Below are 20,970 nucleotides of genomic sequence, written 5' to 3'. Positions count from 1 at the left end.
ATCCCCCTGCCGGAGCAGGATTGCGTAGACCATATCACACAGGAACGCGTCCAGGCGGGTTTTGAATGTCTCCAGAGAAGGAGACTCCACAACCTCTCTGGGCAGCCTGTTCCAGTGTTCGGTCACCCTCACCGTAAAGAAGTTTTTCCTCATATTTATGTGGAACCTCCTGTGTTCCAGCTTGCACCCATTGCCCCTTGTCCTGTCAAGGGATGTCACTGAGAAGAGCCTGGCTCCATCCTCATGACACTTGCCCTTTCCATATTTATAAACATTAATGAGGTCACCCCTCAGTCTGCTCTTTTCTAAGCTAAAGGGACCCAGCTCCCTCAGCCTCTCCTCATAAGGGAGATGTTCCACTCCCTTAATCATCTTCGTGGCTCTGCGCTGGACTCTCTCTAGCAGTTCCCTGTCCTTCTTGAACTGAGGGGCCCAGAACTGGATACAATATTGCAGATGCGGCCTCACCAGGGCAGAGTAGAGGGGGAGGAGAACCTCTCTTGACCTGCTAACCACACCCCTTCTAATACACCCCAGGATGCCATTGGCCTTCTTGGCCACAAGGGCACACTGCTGGCTCATGGTCATCCTGTTGTCCACTAGGACCCCCAGGTCCCTTTCCCCTACGGTGCTCTCCAACAAGTTCCAAGGTAAAAAGAGAATATTGTCACTTCAGCGATATATTTACAATTGAGATGGAAAAAATAATCTGTTTTTAAACTTTTAAGTCTAACACTTGTGGAATGGAGTACTTACAAGTTTGTCTAAAAGATCTGATGACAGCTTTCTGGAAATCTTTAAGCTTTCTTATGCTCCATAATCAACACTAAAATGTTTAGTAATCTTTCAATCAGAATAGCAACAGACTGCAATTATTGCTTAGTTGCATGTTTATCTTTTCAAAAGTAATATCGGAGTGCCTCAGCAAAAGATATCAATGTAAACATCTGAGGAAAAAAACATTATGACAGAAAAAGTCTGCCAGGAAAAGTCTGCAGCATTTTCCTGTTCTTCTTTCATTAATCTTAGCATCATTAATAAATATAACCCATAAAAAAATACTGCTGTATATTCTTAATTTGCATTCTTAGGTCACGTACCCTAATTTTGAATTCTGTTTCACTGAAGACTGCACTTACTGGTCATCACAGTTCATATTAAATCATTAGAAGGCCATTACTCCAATACAGAACCTATGAAAAGCAAGGAATTAGTACTTGTTAAAATTTTATGTCTATCAAAACTGGAAACACCATACCCTGCAGTCCCTGACCATAGGTCACAGGGGACACCATAGGTTCCTGAACTGAAACATTTCATACCATATTCTGAAAAATTAAAAATATTATTTTCCTATATAGATTCCAACTCTAACACATTATTTACCATGATCATAGAATCATAGAATGGTTGGAAGGGACCTTAAAGATCATCTAGTTCCAACCCCCCTGCCACAGGCAGGGACACCTCTCCACTAGACCAAGTTGCTCAAAGCCCCATCCAACCTGGCCTTGAACACTGCCAGGGAGGGGACATACCAGCATATTCTTTGACTCATTCCAGCTGAGCTTCACACTGTTGACTGATTCTAATGCAAATGTTTATTCTAATTCAAAACAATGGGCCTTGTTAATGTTTCCCAACCTATATTACATGGACTAGTACTTGTCTGGGACTGTGGTCCATAGAAGAAATAAATACACAAAGATGCATTTATTAGCCATTCAGCTCTATATGATATGCAGTTACTCATGACAAGAAAGTACCTAGGAAAACACAAAAAAATTCAGAGAAGCAGAAGATTTCAACCCAAACTCTTTCCAAGTTTCATGAGCTTTTTCAGTGTATCTATACGTAGTGAGTACCTGCCAGAGTTCAGAACTGCCTGTCTTTATTTTCACATTACCTGCTCTGTGTAGGGCTCTACTTCTTTAGGATTACTCAGCTACACTAAACTATCTGTGTAGTTATACAGTCTTAAGGAGTCTGCTACTTTAAACTCTCACAGTTCCATTTTTTGAATGTTATTATATATTCACCTGCTGGGCACCTACTATCTTTCTGATCTAATTCATGAACACATATGTTTGTAACTATATATTTAATGAGTTCCAAAACAACTGGCTAAGAGGAACAAGACAAATCCCTTAATAATACTGAAAATGTTAGAAATACCAGTAAAACTGTTCCTAGTGTGGTTGAAACTAAACAGCATTTATTCTACATTTTTTTTAAAGATATGAAATAGGAAACTTGCTTTCTTTTGGACAAAACTAAACTTTAAGATAGTTTTCTAGTTGTAAATTACAACTCTATGAGACTGATAAAATCACCGCCATGTATTTAGGTAAACTACTCAACCCCACCATCAGTCAAATATCATCAATCCATAAGCCTAATTCTGGTTTAAACTAGTTGTATTAACACGTATATTTCATCTTCTACCAATACTACACACTTTCATTACAATTGCATATATTTGAGTAAATGTCTCATTGGTATGGTAGCTCAGAAATTTACAAAGGAACCAGATTTTGTTTGGGATCAATTTCACTGACACTGTCCAAATCAAATATTGACCAAAAACCACTTTGGGAGAAATGTGCGATCCTCTTAATAAACAAAAAATAAACTCCTACTGAAATGGAAGAAGCATTTACACCACTCTTATAATAGCATCTACTGATTTCTACACAGCTTTGCCAAAAGGTTGCACAGCATCCTGTGTGCACTGGTGTGTACAGCCAGATGAATGATATGCTATCCCATCAGTCTACAGAGGATTTCTTATTTAAGACACAAGGGTTTTGGACTTCAAAAACCTCTGTCAGGTCTTGGTGCACAGGGGCTTTTCCTGAGGTAAGGAAACACCAGGGCAGCGGTGAGACCCGCCAGGAGGCGGCAGCTCTCAGAGAGTTGCTGACAAGGTGGGGGCATTGCCATTTTCCTTTCAACTACATGTTATGAAGAACTTGCAAAAAAGTTGTCAACGCCTGTAGAACCTCCAGAGGCTTTGCACGTTTACCTTCAAGGATCCATGACGTACAAAGTCAAAGACTTCCTCTGCAGGCTACCAACCAATTCTTGGTATTGCTGTTCGCTAATAAGAATTTCAGATAGCAAAAGATGGATAAAACCACCTTTAAATTAAAGCAGAGAAGTTTAATAGGACACATTCTCTTGGACTAAGCAAAATGAAGATTATTCAGTGTATAGTGTACTATAATACACACCATACTAAATAGTCTATCACAGATTTCCATGACACATCTTTAAGCAAGTTTTTGATTACCATCCACTAATCTGCAAAAAGACAAGTTATATTGGAATTACACTTTCTGGTGGTATGAGCTGCCACAAAAACACTCAGTGCTGGATATAAGTCAGAGCTTCAATCATGAAATTACTAACAAACTAAATAGGAAAACCAACACAACAGGTAATAATATCAGTATCTCATATGTAGAATATGTGGAGGAGTTAGCAGGGCTCATTGAAAGAGCTGTAAACTAGTATGGAAGGGGGGAGGGGATAAAACCAGGCTTGCTAGAGACAAGCCTGGGCGTAGCACACCAGTGTTTGAGGGACAGTGTGCTAGCGAGGTCCTTCGGTCTGCCAGCTCAGTGGTGGCAGGGGATGGAGACCCATGCGTCAACAGGAACGCAAGGGTTAGTGATGATTTAGAAACCACAGAAGTGCCCCAGAATGGACATACAGGAATTAGGGGTTCTCCCCCCACAAAGATGGCAGGATCAATAGCCCAGATGAAGTGCATCTACACCAATGCACGCAGCATGGGCAACAAACAGGAGGAGCTGGAAGCCCTTGTGCAGCAGGAAAACTATGACATAGTTGCTGTCACGGAAACATGGTGGGATGACTCACACAACTGGAGTGCTACAATGGACGGTTATAAACTCTTCAGGAGGGACAGGCAAGGTAAGAGAGGCGGTGGGGTGGCCCTGTATGTTCGGGAATGTTTTGCTTGTCTAGAGCTTGAGGATGTCGATGACAGGGTCGAGTGTTTAGGGGTAAGGATCAGGGGGAAGGCCAACAAGGCAGATATCATGGTGGGAGTCTGCTCTAGACCACCCGGTCAGGATGAAGAGGTAGATGAAATATTCTATAAGCAGCTGGGAGAAGTTGCACGATCAGTTGCTCTTGTTCTCAAGGGGGACTTTAACTTAACGGATGTCTGCTGGACATACAATACAGCAGAGAGGAAACAGTCTCAGCGGTTTCTGGAGTGTATGGGAGATAACTTCCTGACACAGCTAGTGAGTGAGCCAACTAGGGAAGGTGCCCCACTGGACCTGTTGCTTGTGAACAGGAAAGGACTTGTGGGTGACGTGATGGTTGGAGGCCATCTTGGGCATATTGATCATGAAATGATAAGAGTTTTCGATTCTTGGAGAAGTAAGGAAGGGGGTCAGCAGAACTGCTACCTTGGACTTCCGGAGGGGAGACTTTGGCCTGTTTAGGAGCCTGGTTGACAGAGTCCCTTGGGAGGCAGTCCTGAACGGCAAAGGGGTCCAGGAAGGCTGGACACTCTTCAAGAAAGACATCTTAAAGGCGCAGGAGAAGGCTGTCCCCAAATGCTGGAAGACGAGCCAGAGGGGAAGAAGACCGGCCTGGCTGAACAGAGAGCTTTGGCTAGAACTCAGGAGAAAAAGAAGAGTTTATGACCTTTGGAAGAAGGGGCAGGCCACTCAGGAGGACTATAAGGATGTTGCGAGGCTATGCAGGGAAAAAATTAGAAAGGCCAAAGCCCAATTAGGACTTAATCTGGCCACTGCTGTGAAAGGCAATAAAAAATGTTTCTACAAATACATTAGCCACGAGAGGAGAGCCAAAGAGAATCTCCATCCTTTACCGCATGTGGGAGGTAACAGGGTGACAAAGGACGAGGAAAAGGCTGAGGTGCTTAATGCCTTCTTTGCCTCAGTCTTTACTAGTAAGGAGAGTTGTTCTCTGGGTATCCAGCCTCATGAGCTGCAAGACAGAGACGGGGCGCAGAGCGAAGCCCCCATAATCCACGGGGAAATGGTTAGAGACCTGCTATGCCACTTAGACATGCATAAGTCTACGGGACCGGATGGGATCCACCCAAGGGTACTGAGAGAGCTGTCGGAAATGCTCACCAAGCCGCTTTCCATCATTTATCAGCAGTCCTGGCTAACTGGGGAGGTTTCAGGGGACTGGAAATTAGCGAATGTGATGCCCATCTACAAGAAGGGCCGGAAGGAGGATCTGGGGAACTACAGGCCTGTCAGTTTGACCTCGGTGCAGGGAAAATTATGGAGCAGATCATCTTGAGTGCTATCATGGGGCACATACAGGACAACCAGGCAATCAGGACCAGTCAGCATGGGTGTATGAAAGGCAGGTCCTGCTTGACTAACCTGATCTCCTTCTATGACAAGATGACCTGCTTACTGGATGAGGGAAAGGCTGTGGATATTGTCTACCTGGACTTTAGTAAAGCCTTTGACACCGTTTCCCACAGCATTCTCCTGGAGAAACTGGCTGCTCATGGCTTGGATGGGCGTACACTTTGGTGGGTAAAAAACTGTCTGGATGGCTGAGCCCAAAGAGTTGTGGTGAATGGAGTTAAATCCAGTTGGCGGCCAGTCACAAGTGATGTTCCCCAGGGCTCAGTGTTGGGGCCAGTTCTCTTTTAACATCTTTATCAATGACCTGGACAAGCGGATAGAGTGCACCCTCAGTAAGTTCGCAGATGACACTAAGTTGGGCGGGAGTGTTCATTGCTTGAGGGTAGGAAGGCTCTGCAGAGGGATCTCGATAGGTTGGATTGATGGGCTGAGGCCAACTGTATGAGATTCAACAAGGCCAAGTGTCGGGTCCTGCACTTAGGACACAACAACCCCACGCACCACTATAGACTTGGGGAAGGGTAAGTAGAAAGCTGCCTGCTGGAAAAGGACCTGGGGGTGTTGATCGATAGCCAACTGAATATGAGCCAGCAGCATGCCCAGGTGGCCAAGAAGGCCAACAGCATCCTGGCTTGTATCAGAAATGGTGTGGCCAGCAGGACTAAGGAAGTGATTGTCCCCCTGTATTCAGCACTGTTGAGGCTGCACCTTGAATACTGTATTCAGTTTTGGGCCCCTCACTACAAGAAAGACATTGAGGTGCTAGAGCGAGTCCAAAGAAGGGCAATGAAGCTGGTGAAGGGTCTAGAGAACAAGTCTTATGAGGAGCGGTTGAGGGAACTGGGGTTGTTCAGCCTGGAGAAAAGGAGGCTCAGGGGAGAACTTATTGCTGTATACAAGTACCTGAAAGGAGGTTGTAGAGAGGAGGGTGTTAGTCTCTTCTCCCAGGTAACAAGCGATAGAACGAGAGGAAACGACCTCAAGCTGCACCAGGTGAGGTTTAGATTGGATATTAGGAAAAATTTCTTCACCAAAAGGGTTATCAACCATTGGAACAGGCTGCCCAGGGAAGTGGTGGAGTCACCATCCCTGGAGGTATTTAAAAGACGAGTAGACATAGCGCTTAGGGATATTGCTTAGTGGTTGACTAGGTAGTGTTAGGTTAATGGTTGGACTCGATGATCTTAAAGGTCCTTTCCAACCAACACGATTCTGTGATTCTGTGAATATTAAGATTTTGCTCGTGGCCTGCAGGTATTACGGCATACAGTGCATGATAATACATTCATTATTCTACAAAAAATTAAGTATAGTGTATAAGCTATCCAACAGTGTATGAGAACACAACAGATTCCAGCAGATAATCATAAGCTGAATTGAAGAAAAATGTTGTGTATGGCCTCTCGAAATCAATAGCCATATTTCAGCAATTAGCCAGGAAAATCTTAGAAGAGTGACTTAGTCACTTAGGAGTCTCCATGCCCTACACAAAAGTTGCGTAAAATATTTAGCATAATGAAAAAGACTGAAAACATTATCCATGTTACATGAAGAAAAATAAAATAACATCAGCTATATTTACAGAATAAACCAAATTGTTCCGTATTTATCTGCATGATTCCTAGAGTACCCAGCTACAACTGGAATAAAGATCACTAGAAAACCTTTTATACACAGATTGAATGGATACATATTTTTGTTTTGCTAGAAGACATTATGCTAAATCCAAAAAAAAAGCTTCAGATAGAAGCTTTTGCTTTTTCATAATAACTTTTTTTTTTTTAAAAAAAAGTAAGAGTAAATATCAAAGCAAAGTTGAAAGTGGAAATGCTTTTTCCTAGTAAGCTGTAAGAGAAACTGGACAATAACTTGGAATTAAGGTCTCCAAATTTTGCAGGTAATGTGTGCTCCTCAATAGGAGGAAATAATGCCAATCAAATTATTAATTTTAAAGGATTTGGAGTTCTTTCTTTTCACAGTTGATCATACTGAACTTTTATTTTTATTTCATTATAGCAATGAACTTCAAGGGTCTGAGTTTTCTAGCCCTGATTATTAACAAAACAATGAAGCTGCTTGCTTATCTATTAAATATATAAGAATTCCCTGCTCCTTCACTCAAACTGTTCCCACACTTCAAATTCACCAGAATAAGTGCTCTCACAGTTGAGTTCTATATGAAATTCTTAACACATTTACTACACAAGTACAGTTTTTATGTATGCAGTTTATGAAAAGATCATTAGTAATATTCCAAATGCATACACATTACTAAACTACATAACGTCACAGAGTGAAAGTCGTCCAGTTGACACAGCATTTTGAAGTACACTCTTAATTTTGTAATCTTTTATGAACAGAGATAAGTCTAAGATTGTTGAAAACACAGCTTAAATATTTTGTCTGACTAAGCAGAGCCCCAGTTCTAGGGGAAAAAAGATAGATCAGTCCCAGAATAAGAGTTTGCTCACACTAATCCCATTGCAAGGCTGGGGTCAAACACACAGCTAGTGGCAAATTTCACATTTACATATTCAATATAAAATTTGCTGTTGGCAAATATGACCTTAACATTTACTTTTCATGAATAGTCACACTAATCAAGCACCAGCATATAAATGCTCATGAAAAATGAATACAAAATGGTCTTAAAGAGTTTGAAATCAAATTTTAATTCTAAATTTGAATAAATATTAATGTACAAGCCTACTCCTATTTGTTCAGTTCTAAGTGTTATCAACTTCACAATGACATGAAGAATAATTCTTGGACAAATTTGTATGTGAAGCAATGTTTTACATCAAATATGCAGTTAACTCTGCTAAGCTTCTCAGCAGCTCAGGATCTAATCTCTGAGAAAGATATTTTAGTACTTCAGGGAATGTGCTCAGCAATAAAAGTTTTCAGCTAATAAAATGCATAAGAACATACTTTCATGCCGTTTAATGCAATGGCAGCCTTTCTTCTGCAGAATAATTGTACTGCATCTAGCTGAAGTTTACAAAATTACTTTGTTCCTCGCAGCTAAACTGGGGAAGTGTGGTCTGGATGATCGGGTAGTGAGGTGGATTGTAAACTGGCTGAAGGAAAGAAGCCAGAGAGTAGTGGTCAATGGGACAGAGTCCAGTTGGAGGCCTGTGTCTAGCGGAGTCCCGCAAGGGTCGGTTCTGGGACCAGTTCTATTCAATATATTCATTAATGACTTGGATGAGGGATTAGAGTGCGCTGTCAGCAAGTTCGCTGATGACACAAAACTGGGAGGAGTGGCTGACACAACGGAAGGCTGCGCAGCCATTCAGAGACCTGGACAGGCTGGAGAGTTGGGCGGGGAGAAATTTAATGAAATATAACAAGGGCAAGTGTAGAGTCCTGCATCTGGGCAAGAACAACCCCATGTACCAGTACAAATTGGGGGCAGAGCTGTTGGAGAGCAGCGTAGGGGAAAGGGACCTGGGGGTCCTAGTGGACAGCAGGATGACCATGAGCCAGCAGTGTGCCCTTGTGGCCAAGAAGGCCAATGGCATCCTGGGGTGTATTAGAAGGGGTGTGGTCAGCAGGTCGAGAGAGGTTCTCCTACCCCTCTACTCTGCCCTGGTGAGGCCGCATCTGGAGTATTGTGTCCAGTTCTGGGCCCCTCAGTTCAAGAAGGACAGGGAACTGCTAGAGAGAGTCCAGCGCAGAGCCACGAAGATGATTAAGGGAGTGGAACATCTCCCTTATGAGGAGAGGCTGAGGGAGCTGGGTCTCTTTAGCTTAGAGAAGAGGAGACTGAGGGGTGACCTCATTAATGTTTATAAATATGGAAAGGGCAAGTGTCAAGAGGATGGAGCCAGGCTCTTCTCAGTGACATCCCTTGACAGGACAAGGGGCAATGGGTGCAAGCTGGAGCACAGGAGGTTCCACTTAAATTTGAGGAAAAACTTCTTTACTGTAAGGGTGACTGAACACTGGAACAGGCTGCTCAGAGAGGTTGTGGAGTCTCCTTCTCTGGAGACATTCAAAACCCGCCTGGACGCGTTCCTGTGTGATATGGTCTAGGCAATCCTGCTCCGGCAGGGGGATTGGACTAGATGATCTTTCGAGGTCCCTTCCAATCCCTAACATTCTGTGATTCTGTGATTCTGTGATTCTGTGAAAAATTTGTAAAAAAAAGAAAGTCCCCAAGTTAGTAAAATACTTAAATTCATACTTTGAGGCAAATACATAAATATTTTGCTGGACTGGGATGCAACATAGTTATCCTGTAATATGAAATTTTTACAAATAATATTGCCTCAACATTTTTAGGATCATTTTCATTGGCATCTAAATTTTAAGGGTCTTTGCAAAACTGAGTTTGGAGGTACTCACACTGGATATTAATTAACTGGAGGACATTTACACGTGTTTTGGAAAGAGATTAACATATAATTCCAAGGAAGGAAAAAAGCAAATTTGTATTTCAACACAATGATAAAAATGTGCTGAATTACAGGTTTAATCAGTTTATAGTATAAGGTCTTAATGACTTTCAAAGTTAAGCATAAATCTGATATATTCCTTCAAAATGATCAGGCTACTTATCCCATTGCAACCCTTGTTTTACCTTTTCTTATTTTCCTAATTAGGCAATAACCCCATGGAAATCCATTCTTGCCAGCAGTTAATTACCATTTGAGACCAAAAAATCTTATAAAAACCATAATTTATAGACTGTTATATAGAGTGGATGCATTTTCTAAAGCAAAAATTGCAACATCAAAAATAAAAGAAAACCAAAATGCTTTGCAAAATTTTTTTACATTGCTGCTAGGTGAATATGTCAGAATATGACAAATGAATGCACAAACTACAGGTCTCACTTTTAGAAAGTCTAGGCCCCTCAAACCTTAATAATTCTGGTTTTACAATTTTCTCTGTGCTGTCAGTTTCTACAAAAACTCAGAAAATACGCAAAACAGTGCTGATGCTACGTAACTCAAAGCTATTTAAGGAACATCTATACAGAAAGATTATTCAAAAAAGCACACTCCCATTTACATAACACTTTCCTGTCGAGATATAAAGATTTTGGTTTTGACACTTTCTGGGATATTAAAAGCTGCAGTCATAGCAGTAGAAGTAAAAATTTAAATGTCTTGGTATTGCCAAATTCCAAATTTCACAGTGTTTTAATTGGAAAAAAATAATACTTTTGTCTCACAGATTTGTTGTTGTTGCCATAGTTGTGCAAGTGAGTGACTCATTTTACCCTAAAACCTCCCTTATTGATTAGTGGAAAGATGCTTTATACAGTCTGTAAGACCTTGTAATCTTTCAGGGTGAAAGATGTTTAAACAAAATATTTTATCTGCTAGCGTTGATTACGGTAAATGCTAGCTCTCACCAACACTTCTCTTGGCAATCTGTGTTTCAGAAATAATACGTTATGACCTGAGGTGCACAGGGGATTTTGAATGTGTTTTGTATTAGATTTTTCATGTAAATATGACTGAACAAAAGATGTCAAAAAACGTTAAGACAACTGAGATATGGTGAATATTTTGTGAAACATGTCTGTCTATCCATTTAATACATAAATACATTATACTCAGAATAGTATAAGAAGGGAAGGCATTTCAGTATTTCAGGGAATCTAGAAATATCCTCAGTAATTTATACTGTACACCAACATGTTAAAATATGGGAGTTTTTTGATGTAGAGCATTTTCTTTAACTTTCCTTTTAATGGGTCAGCATAATTAGAACCTTTGAAATATTCTGAATCAGTACTGGCTTGACAAGGGCACGTGAAGTGGAATAGAGCTATGTACATTTGCTAGACCTCATTTAAAGATATATGTCATTATCCTAGTAACAGTGTTTCAACCTGAGCACTGACTATTTCCCATTTTTTTCAGAAAAGTACTAACAGCATAAGGAGGCAACAACTCCTGCAGGTCTCTGTACTAAAATCTGAAGAATGGGTAACCTTTGTCATTTTTAATGAAGTTCCTTCCCTCTGTAACCGCACCTGCACTGAAGTTTTTCTTGTGATCTGTGAACCTGTTACTACTGCAAGCTGTTTTACTGGCCACAGTCTTGCAAAACAGCTAACGGGAAACAGGTAGTACCAAATTGAACGTGTAGAAAGACACCAGTACTATGAGGGCAACACTAAGAAATAAGTATACATCTAGAAATAGGCCCAGTGCTGACAAACAGATACCAAAACACCAGTACCATACTGTACCATACTAGTGGTTGAGAAGTATGGGGTGGGCCATCTGGAAACCTCCATGTATCTGTCTGGAACAGTCCAACACTGGATACTATTGAAAAATATATAGAGTCCATTCTCCTTTCCTCTTCCTCCTCCACTGAACAAACTGTCAAAAGATAAAGACCCATTGTAGAGAAAAAAAAAAAAAGACCTAAAAATATGTACAGGCGTTAGATAATCCCTGGATAAAAAGTTTCTTCCTGGCACCCATCTGATTTTACTATAGTCAGAACAACGACAATTCTGAAGAGTTAAATCAGATATTGTGACTGACAGAAAAACGTCGGAAGACTCTATGTGTGTGCACATTTGCACTTCTTTGAGCACACCTCTTATTTATGTCTCCTTCTGGCTAGCTAAATCAGTACACATGCTCTGTTTTGTCCAATGTGCTCTCTTGGGCCCATGCCAAGCCATAAGAAATATAGAGGTTGCCTTTTAGAGTCAGTCTATACCACATGGTTGTTACCTGTTTAAAGAAAATACTGTTGTTGCCACTCAGACAGTATTTTCTAGTCCATATGGGTAAATGAATTTTTTTTAATGGTGACCAGGGAAGATAATTTTCATGCCTATAGAAGGTTTCAGTTTTCCTACACTGAATTGAAGTGCTTTGTGTATGTTTATTTCCTCTGCCTTTTGGAGGCTTTTGATGCTCTCTATGCTATTCTTGTCTAGTCTCACTAGATTATTATGGAGTAGCTAGTACAAGTAAAACAAAAAACTCAGAACACCTAGCCAAAGAGGACTATGTTTTTTCAAAAATAAACCACACAGAAAGAGATATAAAATAATTGGGACTTTGGTGCTCTACCAGCCTCATTTTCTTATTTTTTTTAAATTATTGTACAATTATTACATCTATGCACAGCAAAGAAGTCCCTGTACCAAAATCAAACTGAGGTATATCTCCACAACTCGAAGATGCTGTGCAGAATGAAATCTTTCAAAAAGTCTTCTGGAGGGTAAAACACACACAAGTACAAACAAATATGAAAATATTTCTATTTGCTTCCTAAGATGCTTTGCAGACCTATCTTACAAATACAATATGCTCGTTCTTCTGCTTTAAAACATTTACGAAAAACATTACTGAAACTATTCATAGCAGGTTTTAAAAATCAGTTTAAATGAAACAACAGTTTTAAAAAATCAGAGTAAGAGTTACATCAGCTGCACATTATTGCAGTTAAGCAACTTCAATGCCTATACTGTCAGTTTCATATAACTTATATGACTCATGGAGAGCTAGCACAGTTACAGCTCTGCTATGAATACAGAGAAAAGGGGGAAGCAAAAGATAACAATGCAGTGCATGTGGACATTCCACGTCAGGTCATTCTGCTGGAAAAAAGATGTCTTGTGCAAAATGCAGCTGATGGTTGAATTGAAACACGGTGCTACATACTGTAACTATTTATATAGAAAATCCACCAAAGTCTAAATATCTATGCTGTCTCGATACCTATCTACCTCTACATGAGTTTTTCCTGTTGTTTTTCAAGGAATGCACCTGAGTCACGGTAACTGGCACATATGAACTACTATTTTTCATTAGAAACATTTCCTGAATTTTCCCCAAATATAAGAAATAAGAAATTATTTCATAACCATATTAATTTAATTCTATTTTTACTTCCTAAGAGAAAACCAGATGCTAAGATCCAAAGAAACCTCTGTGATATGTAACCATAGTTGCTGGTACTACCTGGGATGCTTAATTCACAATGTTAAGAATAGAGACATAACCCTAAACATATCAGTGTTCATTTGACTGAAATTCTTCCATCCCTGTGGGTCCCAGATGCTTTGGTGCACTATAACCCTGGAAACAGTTGTAAGAGCAGTAGATCCAACACAAGGTTCTTGGGAGTATGCAACTGAGTTGACTCGCACTCTCTTACTCCAAGCCACTCAGTAGTAGCTCAAGCGAAGTAGCTCACAGCAGGTCCTCTCACCCTCTCTCAAAATTTCATCCATTTTTAGTGGTATAGTGGCTAGACCCAGAACCACCAAATATGTCCACAAAAACAGCATTAGGTTGGTGATTGCCTATTTTTGTTTTATGTTTGGACAACAAATGGAGGTAAGGGCTAGAGACACATTAGTTTCCAGATTACAGACATATTAGTCTCCAGCCTTATGAATAATCATATCCATTGTGAGTTCTTAAAAAACTAGGTGCGTGGATTGACAAGCTATGCAGTGTTGGAATGAATTAATCAGGTAGAAGCCTTTAAAAACTGTTGTTGTAAAATGTAAAGGACAGTTGACTGGAAAAGGAATAATTAATAAATCCAGAGTAAAAAGAGAACAAACTCATGTAAATTAACAGATATAATGGACTCTCCTGACCTCCAAATTCAAGTTCATACAGCATTTTTGGAGTTAAATGTCTAGTATGAAGTTGAGATTTTTTTTTTAAGAGAATTGTTAATTTTTTTTTTATCTCAACCTCCTCCCATGCTGATACTTCACCACACAGAACGTATTTATTTTACCATAGGAGAACACTGAGATTGAAGCAATGTTATGCTGTACTCAGATGGGAGTCTTTATAATCCAAGATCAACAACAAACTGACATTCAGCATTTGATAGAAACTCATAATGTGCTTTCATGATAGTAAATAATATTCTCACCTTCTACAAGCAGAAAACTAAGCTCAGTTGAAGCTAAGAAAAATTAGAGAGGAACTGAGGAGAGGCCTCCACTAATGTACACTAAGAACTGAATAAACCTATCTATCTGTCGGATTTTGTAAGACTCTTATCCATCTACCCATCTATCTGCCTGCTTACCTACCTACCTACTTATCTACTTGTCAGATTCAGGCTTCAGACTGTAGTATATTTCTTGGGTAACATGATCTGTGCATCACTGAATGCTATATCTAATGGAAGACAGTAAAACAACAAAGAACTGCCCACAACTGTTAAGCTAACTAAATTCACTATATATTGGGGAAAGATTCTCCCTACTATGAAAGACAGCACTAACTTGATTAAAATCATTAATTTTGAAATTCAAATAGAAAAATAATTTTATATGCATAATATAGTTATAAGTAAAGCACGGTGAAATATCAGGACCAACTAATCATCGGTGTAATACAATAGGCTGTAGTGATTGTGCCACAGATCTTTTCATTGCAGAGCTATGAAGATCTGACACATACTTAAAATGTTTCTTCAAGCAGCAAGAAATCTTGGATCTAGAAAAAGAATGAACACTCATAGGATGCACACTGCAGATACAAGTCTGAATTTTCTATGCACATCTTCAGCTTTACACACTGCAAAAAATCCACGGTGGTTTACAATGAATATTTTCTAAGACATTCAGACAACCCAAAACACTAATATATTCTCACATAATATGATACCTGCTAAGTCTTAATTGGTTACATAAAATATCAGAAAGAAACAAAGCTCCGAGCTCAGGTACCTTGTATAGCCATTTGAAAGGTACCTAGGCGCAATAAGGATTAACAATTAAGCTTCCACTACTGTTTGACTCCCTTCTGTGAGAACTATGGTCCACACACCCTGTTTTCTCTATTACATTGAGATTAGAGCTACAGATCCTGTATTTGATAAAGACTCTGCAAGAGAGAAGTGCTAGAACAACTCAAACTGCCACGGGCCTGCTGCAGACAAAATCCCACCTACAACTCCTGCTGGCAGACCAGCTGATGTACTTGCACTTTACTCAGGGCTATGCCTAAACCCACAGATTACAGTACAATGCATAACTATATCTATCATTACTATAACAGCAGAGATTTTAATCAAGCTTTGCAATAGATTTACCCCACAAATACACAACACATGACAGTGAATGTTTCTGAAAAAATAGATTATCAGAGTTCATTTGATTTGGTTTTGATATTTATTTTACATTTTGTATTTATAACTCCTGCATATTTTAGTTTATAAAATGTCATATGGACATTTTATCTTATTTAAATATTGCTCAATATTTATTCTTAATCCTTAAGAATTATTCTTAGATAGAATAAAGATTTAATTTAAATAAACCAAGATTTAATTTTAAATTTATCTGCTTCTTAACCTCTTAAAACACTTGCACATACACAAAGTCACATTCAAAACTGGTAAGATATACTTTTTTTTATTCACAGAGAATCATCTGTAAGGAGTCTGAGAAGCAGATTATGTTGGACAAAGAAGGTATAAAACAGGATTTAACATGATGACACTTGCTACTCTATGTCAATCTGCACCTTTTGTTTTTTCCAAAATGTTTCTTTTTTTTTTCCCCATGAAAGTGTTTAAATCTGATCACAAATAGCCAACAGATTTATGTATAATTGTAGTGGTTAAGAGATTATCTCAGAAAAAAAGAAAAAAAATCCTGGTGTTCTTACCAGTTTTCAACATGTTTTTGAGTGTGCAAGTCTACACAGTAATATCTTTTACTCATGTCTTGAGCATATTTAAATCCCATTGAGAGATTTACCATACTAATGCATATTAAGCCAAACAACTGTGGTAAGCTTATAAAAGATTAAAATCTGACCACTGTTGCACAGCCAAAGCTTAAAAGTACTATAAATATGACTATTAGCCTGTGTATATGGTAGGTGGCATGACGAAGGCTCGGAAGAATGAAGCATGATTTGCAGCACAAATTTCCAACACAAAAGCAGTGCACAAAAGCACTCTGAGAGGAGGAACAGTGTAGGGTTCTAATTTCAGCCTGCACTAACTTGTTCATCAGAACTTCATCTTTATTAACTCATGCTTTCTGTATCTGAATGGCATACGCTCAACGATCTGTCATATAACAGAATGCTGTATGAAATATAGAGCATCTTTGAATGGGCAAAATTTTTAAAAAAGTAAACTTTCAGATATAACATTGCTACATTATTTTAAAACTACAGGTACAAAATCCATGGAGCTACACAGGATTTAAAGGTAATTTCTTTGGTAATCTTCTCGTTTCTGGCATTCTTTTCTGAAGTAAAGGGTTTCCTGCTTCTAAAAGTACTTAAGAAGAGTCAAAAGGACAAATACAGCAAAAGTACACGACACTTTCAGCAAAGCTGACTTACCAAGGGAACCAGCCTACTATACAGCTCTCAAATACACATGGCTTCTCTAGAAAGAATATCCTTAATACACTGTTATTTTAAACCCATATAGGTAACAGCTTAATTGAAGGAGGAGAGCATCCTCATAAGTAACAGCCAGAGAATGAAAAGCAGACAAACAGTTTTGTTTCAATTTTTAAATAGGATTAAAACCAATCAAACAACAAATCTCCAGCATAGTGCAAATTACAGCTTTTGCAATTAAAATGACCTCACACGGCCAGAAAGGTGTAGCACTGCTGAAATTTGATAGCTATAAGCCAGAAGAAGAAATGTTGGAATATGTACAGCTAAACTCTCCATAATAAAATAATCACCTTTAATATAGAAAAGCCTATCTGAGAACAGCAACTACAACAAACTTATGAAGAGATTGCACTAAGATCTTAGTTGCTTGCCGTGCTAGAAGGTACAGTCATATTTGTTTAGCAATAACAATAATATAACGGACACCAGCGCATTGCTATCAGTGTACACTATCATCTCAATAACTACAAAAGACAAAAAGTAGACTAAAAACAGAAAAGCTCACCACTTCTTCATGCCTGCATTTTCTCACATTAATTCCATTAATCTGTTATTAAAAAGATAAAGAGAAGACTTACTCTACATTTCATAAGTACAGATTTCATTTCACTTTTCTAGAAAAATACAAACAAAAGAACTTGCAATTTTACTCACCTGTAGAATTGCATCTCCTATAAAGAGCAAACCTGAAAGTTCCGCTGAAAACAGAAAGCATATTTTTCACTCATTTTGTACAAAACATCCTACATTCTGTGTACATGTATTCCTAGTTGATTTAATGTTTTTACATAATCTTTTAAAAATTTAAACAAAAAACTAATAAAAAACCTAACACACAGCTTCCAAATAAATTATTTGGATTTTTTTTAATCCCAAAATACCTGCATATCAGTGTTACAATGAAAGAGTCCACCCAGCCCAAGTACAAGACTACAAAACACCTTCCATCAGTCACTAGCACCTTTCAGGCCATTGTGGTGAGGTATCGCATACTGTTTTGAACAGAAAATCACTGGAGAACTGGGTCCTATCTGGCTGTGAGAAGTCATTTGTTACAAACTCTGAGGAAAAAGCAACATGGAAACTCCACAGCTACTTATGAATGATAAATTTAACTTGTAAGCTTTTACCAAAGAGACTTTAGATCCTGCATCTTTGATAAGGTCAGTGGAGTGTTTATGCTGGATAATACTTTATATGCTGAAGAGCTAGACAATCAGTATATTGTACAAAATCACCAGCCAAACTGAATTTGATTTTTAAAACAAAGCTATACCCTATAAATCACAAGGCAATTTACAAAATCTAATTCTACAGCTGCAATTTTAAAATATTGTGTTATGTTACAGAGCTATCTAATGCAAATATATTTTATAAATACACAAGAAATATTACAAAGATTATTTGAGTGTCTATAAAGAAATAACCCGTAACATGAGAACTAAGGAATGTTAACAGATTATATGGGATTACTTTTCTATAGTATTCTAAAACATCACAGAAGGCACTGTCTAGAAAGACTAGAATTGGACTTGATCCAAAAACTTTACTTATTCACATGAGTTGTAAAGCTGGAATCAATACTGACATAAATTATAATACTCAAGTACGTGTTTGAAGGAGTGGTCTTATTAGCTAGATGTAACAAAGGATGATTAAATTATTGGAGGATAAATATTCTGATTTTTTTTGTTTTATTAAATAAATGCATATCTCAATATTCTTCAGACACTGGGCTTGCATGTACTAACACTGGAACAGGCTGCCCAGAGAGGTTGTGAAGTCTCCTTCTCTGGAGATATTCAAAACCCGCCTGGACGCGTTCCTGTGTGATATGATCTAGGTAATCCTGCTCTGGCAGTGGGATTGGACTAGATATCTTTCGAGGTCCCTTCCAATCCCTAACATTCTGAGATTCTGTGATTCTGTGAACACTTCATATATGACCTAATGTGCTAGCCTAAGCACCTTATATGCATCACTGGTTTTAAGAATTGCATCAAATGTGACATTCTTGTTTAGAGGTCCAAAGAAAGAGATGGGGTCAATTGGGAGAAGGGCAGAACCAAGCCTGCAAAGCTTTGAGGTAGAGGCTCTGGGTCAAACTTCATTTTCTGTATCAAAGATCCCTAGTATAGACATATGGCATGACACCACAAGACAGTAGTCTGCTTCTACACAAGCGATCTCCCTCAGAATTATCTTTCTAAAAATCAGCAATGTTTTTATTGAAAGCAGTAATGGAGATGATATCTCAATTAGGTATTGAGGTTAGAAATTCACCTACTGTAGCAAAAAAATAACGACAAAAATAAAATAGTGTGCAGTTTTATGTACTCAATTAAATTTAAGTCTACATTTCTTATTTTTCCTGCAGTGCTTAATAGCATTTTAATAGCTAGTGTAGGTAATATATGCCACATTATTATGTATTACATACTTGTATGTATACTGAAAAAAACAGAGTCAGAAGTATAACTTCGTAAGGTTAACCTTAATGCCTTCCTCAGGGGCTCATTCCATGCTACTCTATAGTCTCCCTACATACAACTTTCACATCTACCTTTCAGGGTTGGCTTTCAGTTCTCAATACACTGATTGCCCTGTACTTCTCTTTCTTTGTGTGGGTGAATATGTGATTTTTTTATGCTGGCGCATTCCAAGTGTGCAGAAGCAGCATCCTAGAACTATTGCATTAGAGATGGAGGGAAATGCTTCCAAGTTTATATTTCTGACCTTACACAAATGTACACAAATATACACAAACATAAGAGAGATATTAAATACGTTATACTACTAGTGATTCACAACCTTCATCTCTCATCACGGTGCCCATCATGAGCTGTTAACCATTATCCATCTTCCTAGCACATATTATATCATTCCAATAGTTTCAAAACATTGCCAATTAAAAACAATACAGAGACTGAGAACCAGCTCTGCATGCACTAAAAATAAGTATGATTAAAACCTTATGCAATACCAGTTTTGTTACGTATGAGTTGTTGCAAATGCTTACACAGCACAACATCTAATGCTGAAATAATATAGGGGTATTTTCCAGGTTCTGCCATTACCCGCCCTTGTCAAGCATCACCCTGATAACCAGTATGAAAAGATATGCATTCTCTTCTTGTGTTACCTCGCTTTGATGGCCAAACATTTGATCTGCTACAGCTTCCTAGCAATAACCATTTGGAAATAAAAGACATAAAATCATTAAATTTTGCTAAATTTGTTAAACATTTTCATTCTCTAAATACCTTTCTATTTCTCTCTTCATAAATAACGCTTTACAACAACTTTTTTTTTTAAAAAAAACCATGTTTAAGACTGTTTACAAAATATTCCAAACATCGATTCTGTACTTTTTCAGAGAATAGTTCCGAGGAAAAGAAGGATCATAATGACATGGAGAGAGAAATGGTACACCAATAGCATTTATTTAACACTTCCTGAAGAAACACATGACTTAATGCACCTTGCTTTAAGGAGCATGTCAAAACACACTGTACTAATCTGATACCCACCTCTTTGTTCTTTGGAAATCTTAGAAATGACCACTGGAATATTATGTTCTGCTCCACCCTGAAAACAGAATAAATGGCAATCTCATCAGTCACTGGAAATATCTTTTTGCTTAAAATTATATTTCACCCTTTCTCTAACTGCAGTTTTCAGAGAGACTGAGAAAATAACTCTGATCCTGCATTTCCTCTTTTTAATTTTTTTTTTAAAAAATAAATGGTTGATTGGGATTAATTCCTTATTGCCACTCATAAAGGAGTTCTCAGTTGCCACCATCAGTGCAGGAAGTGAATTGAATGATGTTCAAAACTCTACAAGACCCAAAGGAAAAAGACATCAGTTTCTGTGAATCCTGGAGAGCTTTATGTATGAAATCGTGTCCTGCAAAAGCAAAATGGCCATCACACTACAATGGCAGCCATGCTGTGACCACTTAGTTTTCACGCTGGCAAGAAACAGGTAAACAAAAGCCCAAGAAAAGCAAGTTTGGACTTTTCATCTCAAAAGCAGCTTTATTTGTTTCCATCTCTGTCACGCAAGCACAAAGAGTGAGCAAAGCAGTGTGATAAGTAACAAGGAACAGAAAAAGAAACACCAAGAAATGGAACAGTAGGTGTCCAATAAAAGGGGGGAAATAAAGGAAAGCTGGACAGTAATTCAAC

At 38.5% G+C, this 20,970-nt stretch overlaps 1 protein-coding gene across 1 annotated transcript in view; it reads right to left on the bottom strand.

Annotated features, from left to right (window-relative positions):
• SNTG1 (syntrophin gamma 1) overlaps positions 1-20,970 on the bottom strand; it is a 418,769-nt gene that overhangs the window by 141,622 nt on the left and 256,177 nt on the right. The window contains exons 7-9 of the mRNA XM_068396528.1: positions 20,311-20,368; positions 17,435-17,478; positions 17,286-17,327 (exon numbers count right to left, since the gene is read on the bottom strand). Of these exons, the coding sequence (XP_068252629.1) occupies positions 17,286-17,327; positions 17,435-17,478; positions 20,311-20,368 (144 nt within the window). The remainder of the gene's footprint in view (positions 1-17,285; positions 17,328-17,434; positions 17,479-20,310; positions 20,369-20,970) is intronic.

Source organism: Nyctibius grandis, chromosome 3 (genome assembly GCF_013368605.1).
Source record: "Nyctibius grandis isolate bNycGra1 chromosome 3, bNycGra1.pri, whole genome shotgun sequence".
Lineage (NCBI taxonomy): Eukaryota > Metazoa > Chordata > Aves > Nyctibiiformes > Nyctibiidae > Nyctibius > Nyctibius grandis.
Note: the sequence above shows the minus strand (reverse complement) of the source record. Positions and strands in the feature narration are given on the sequence as shown.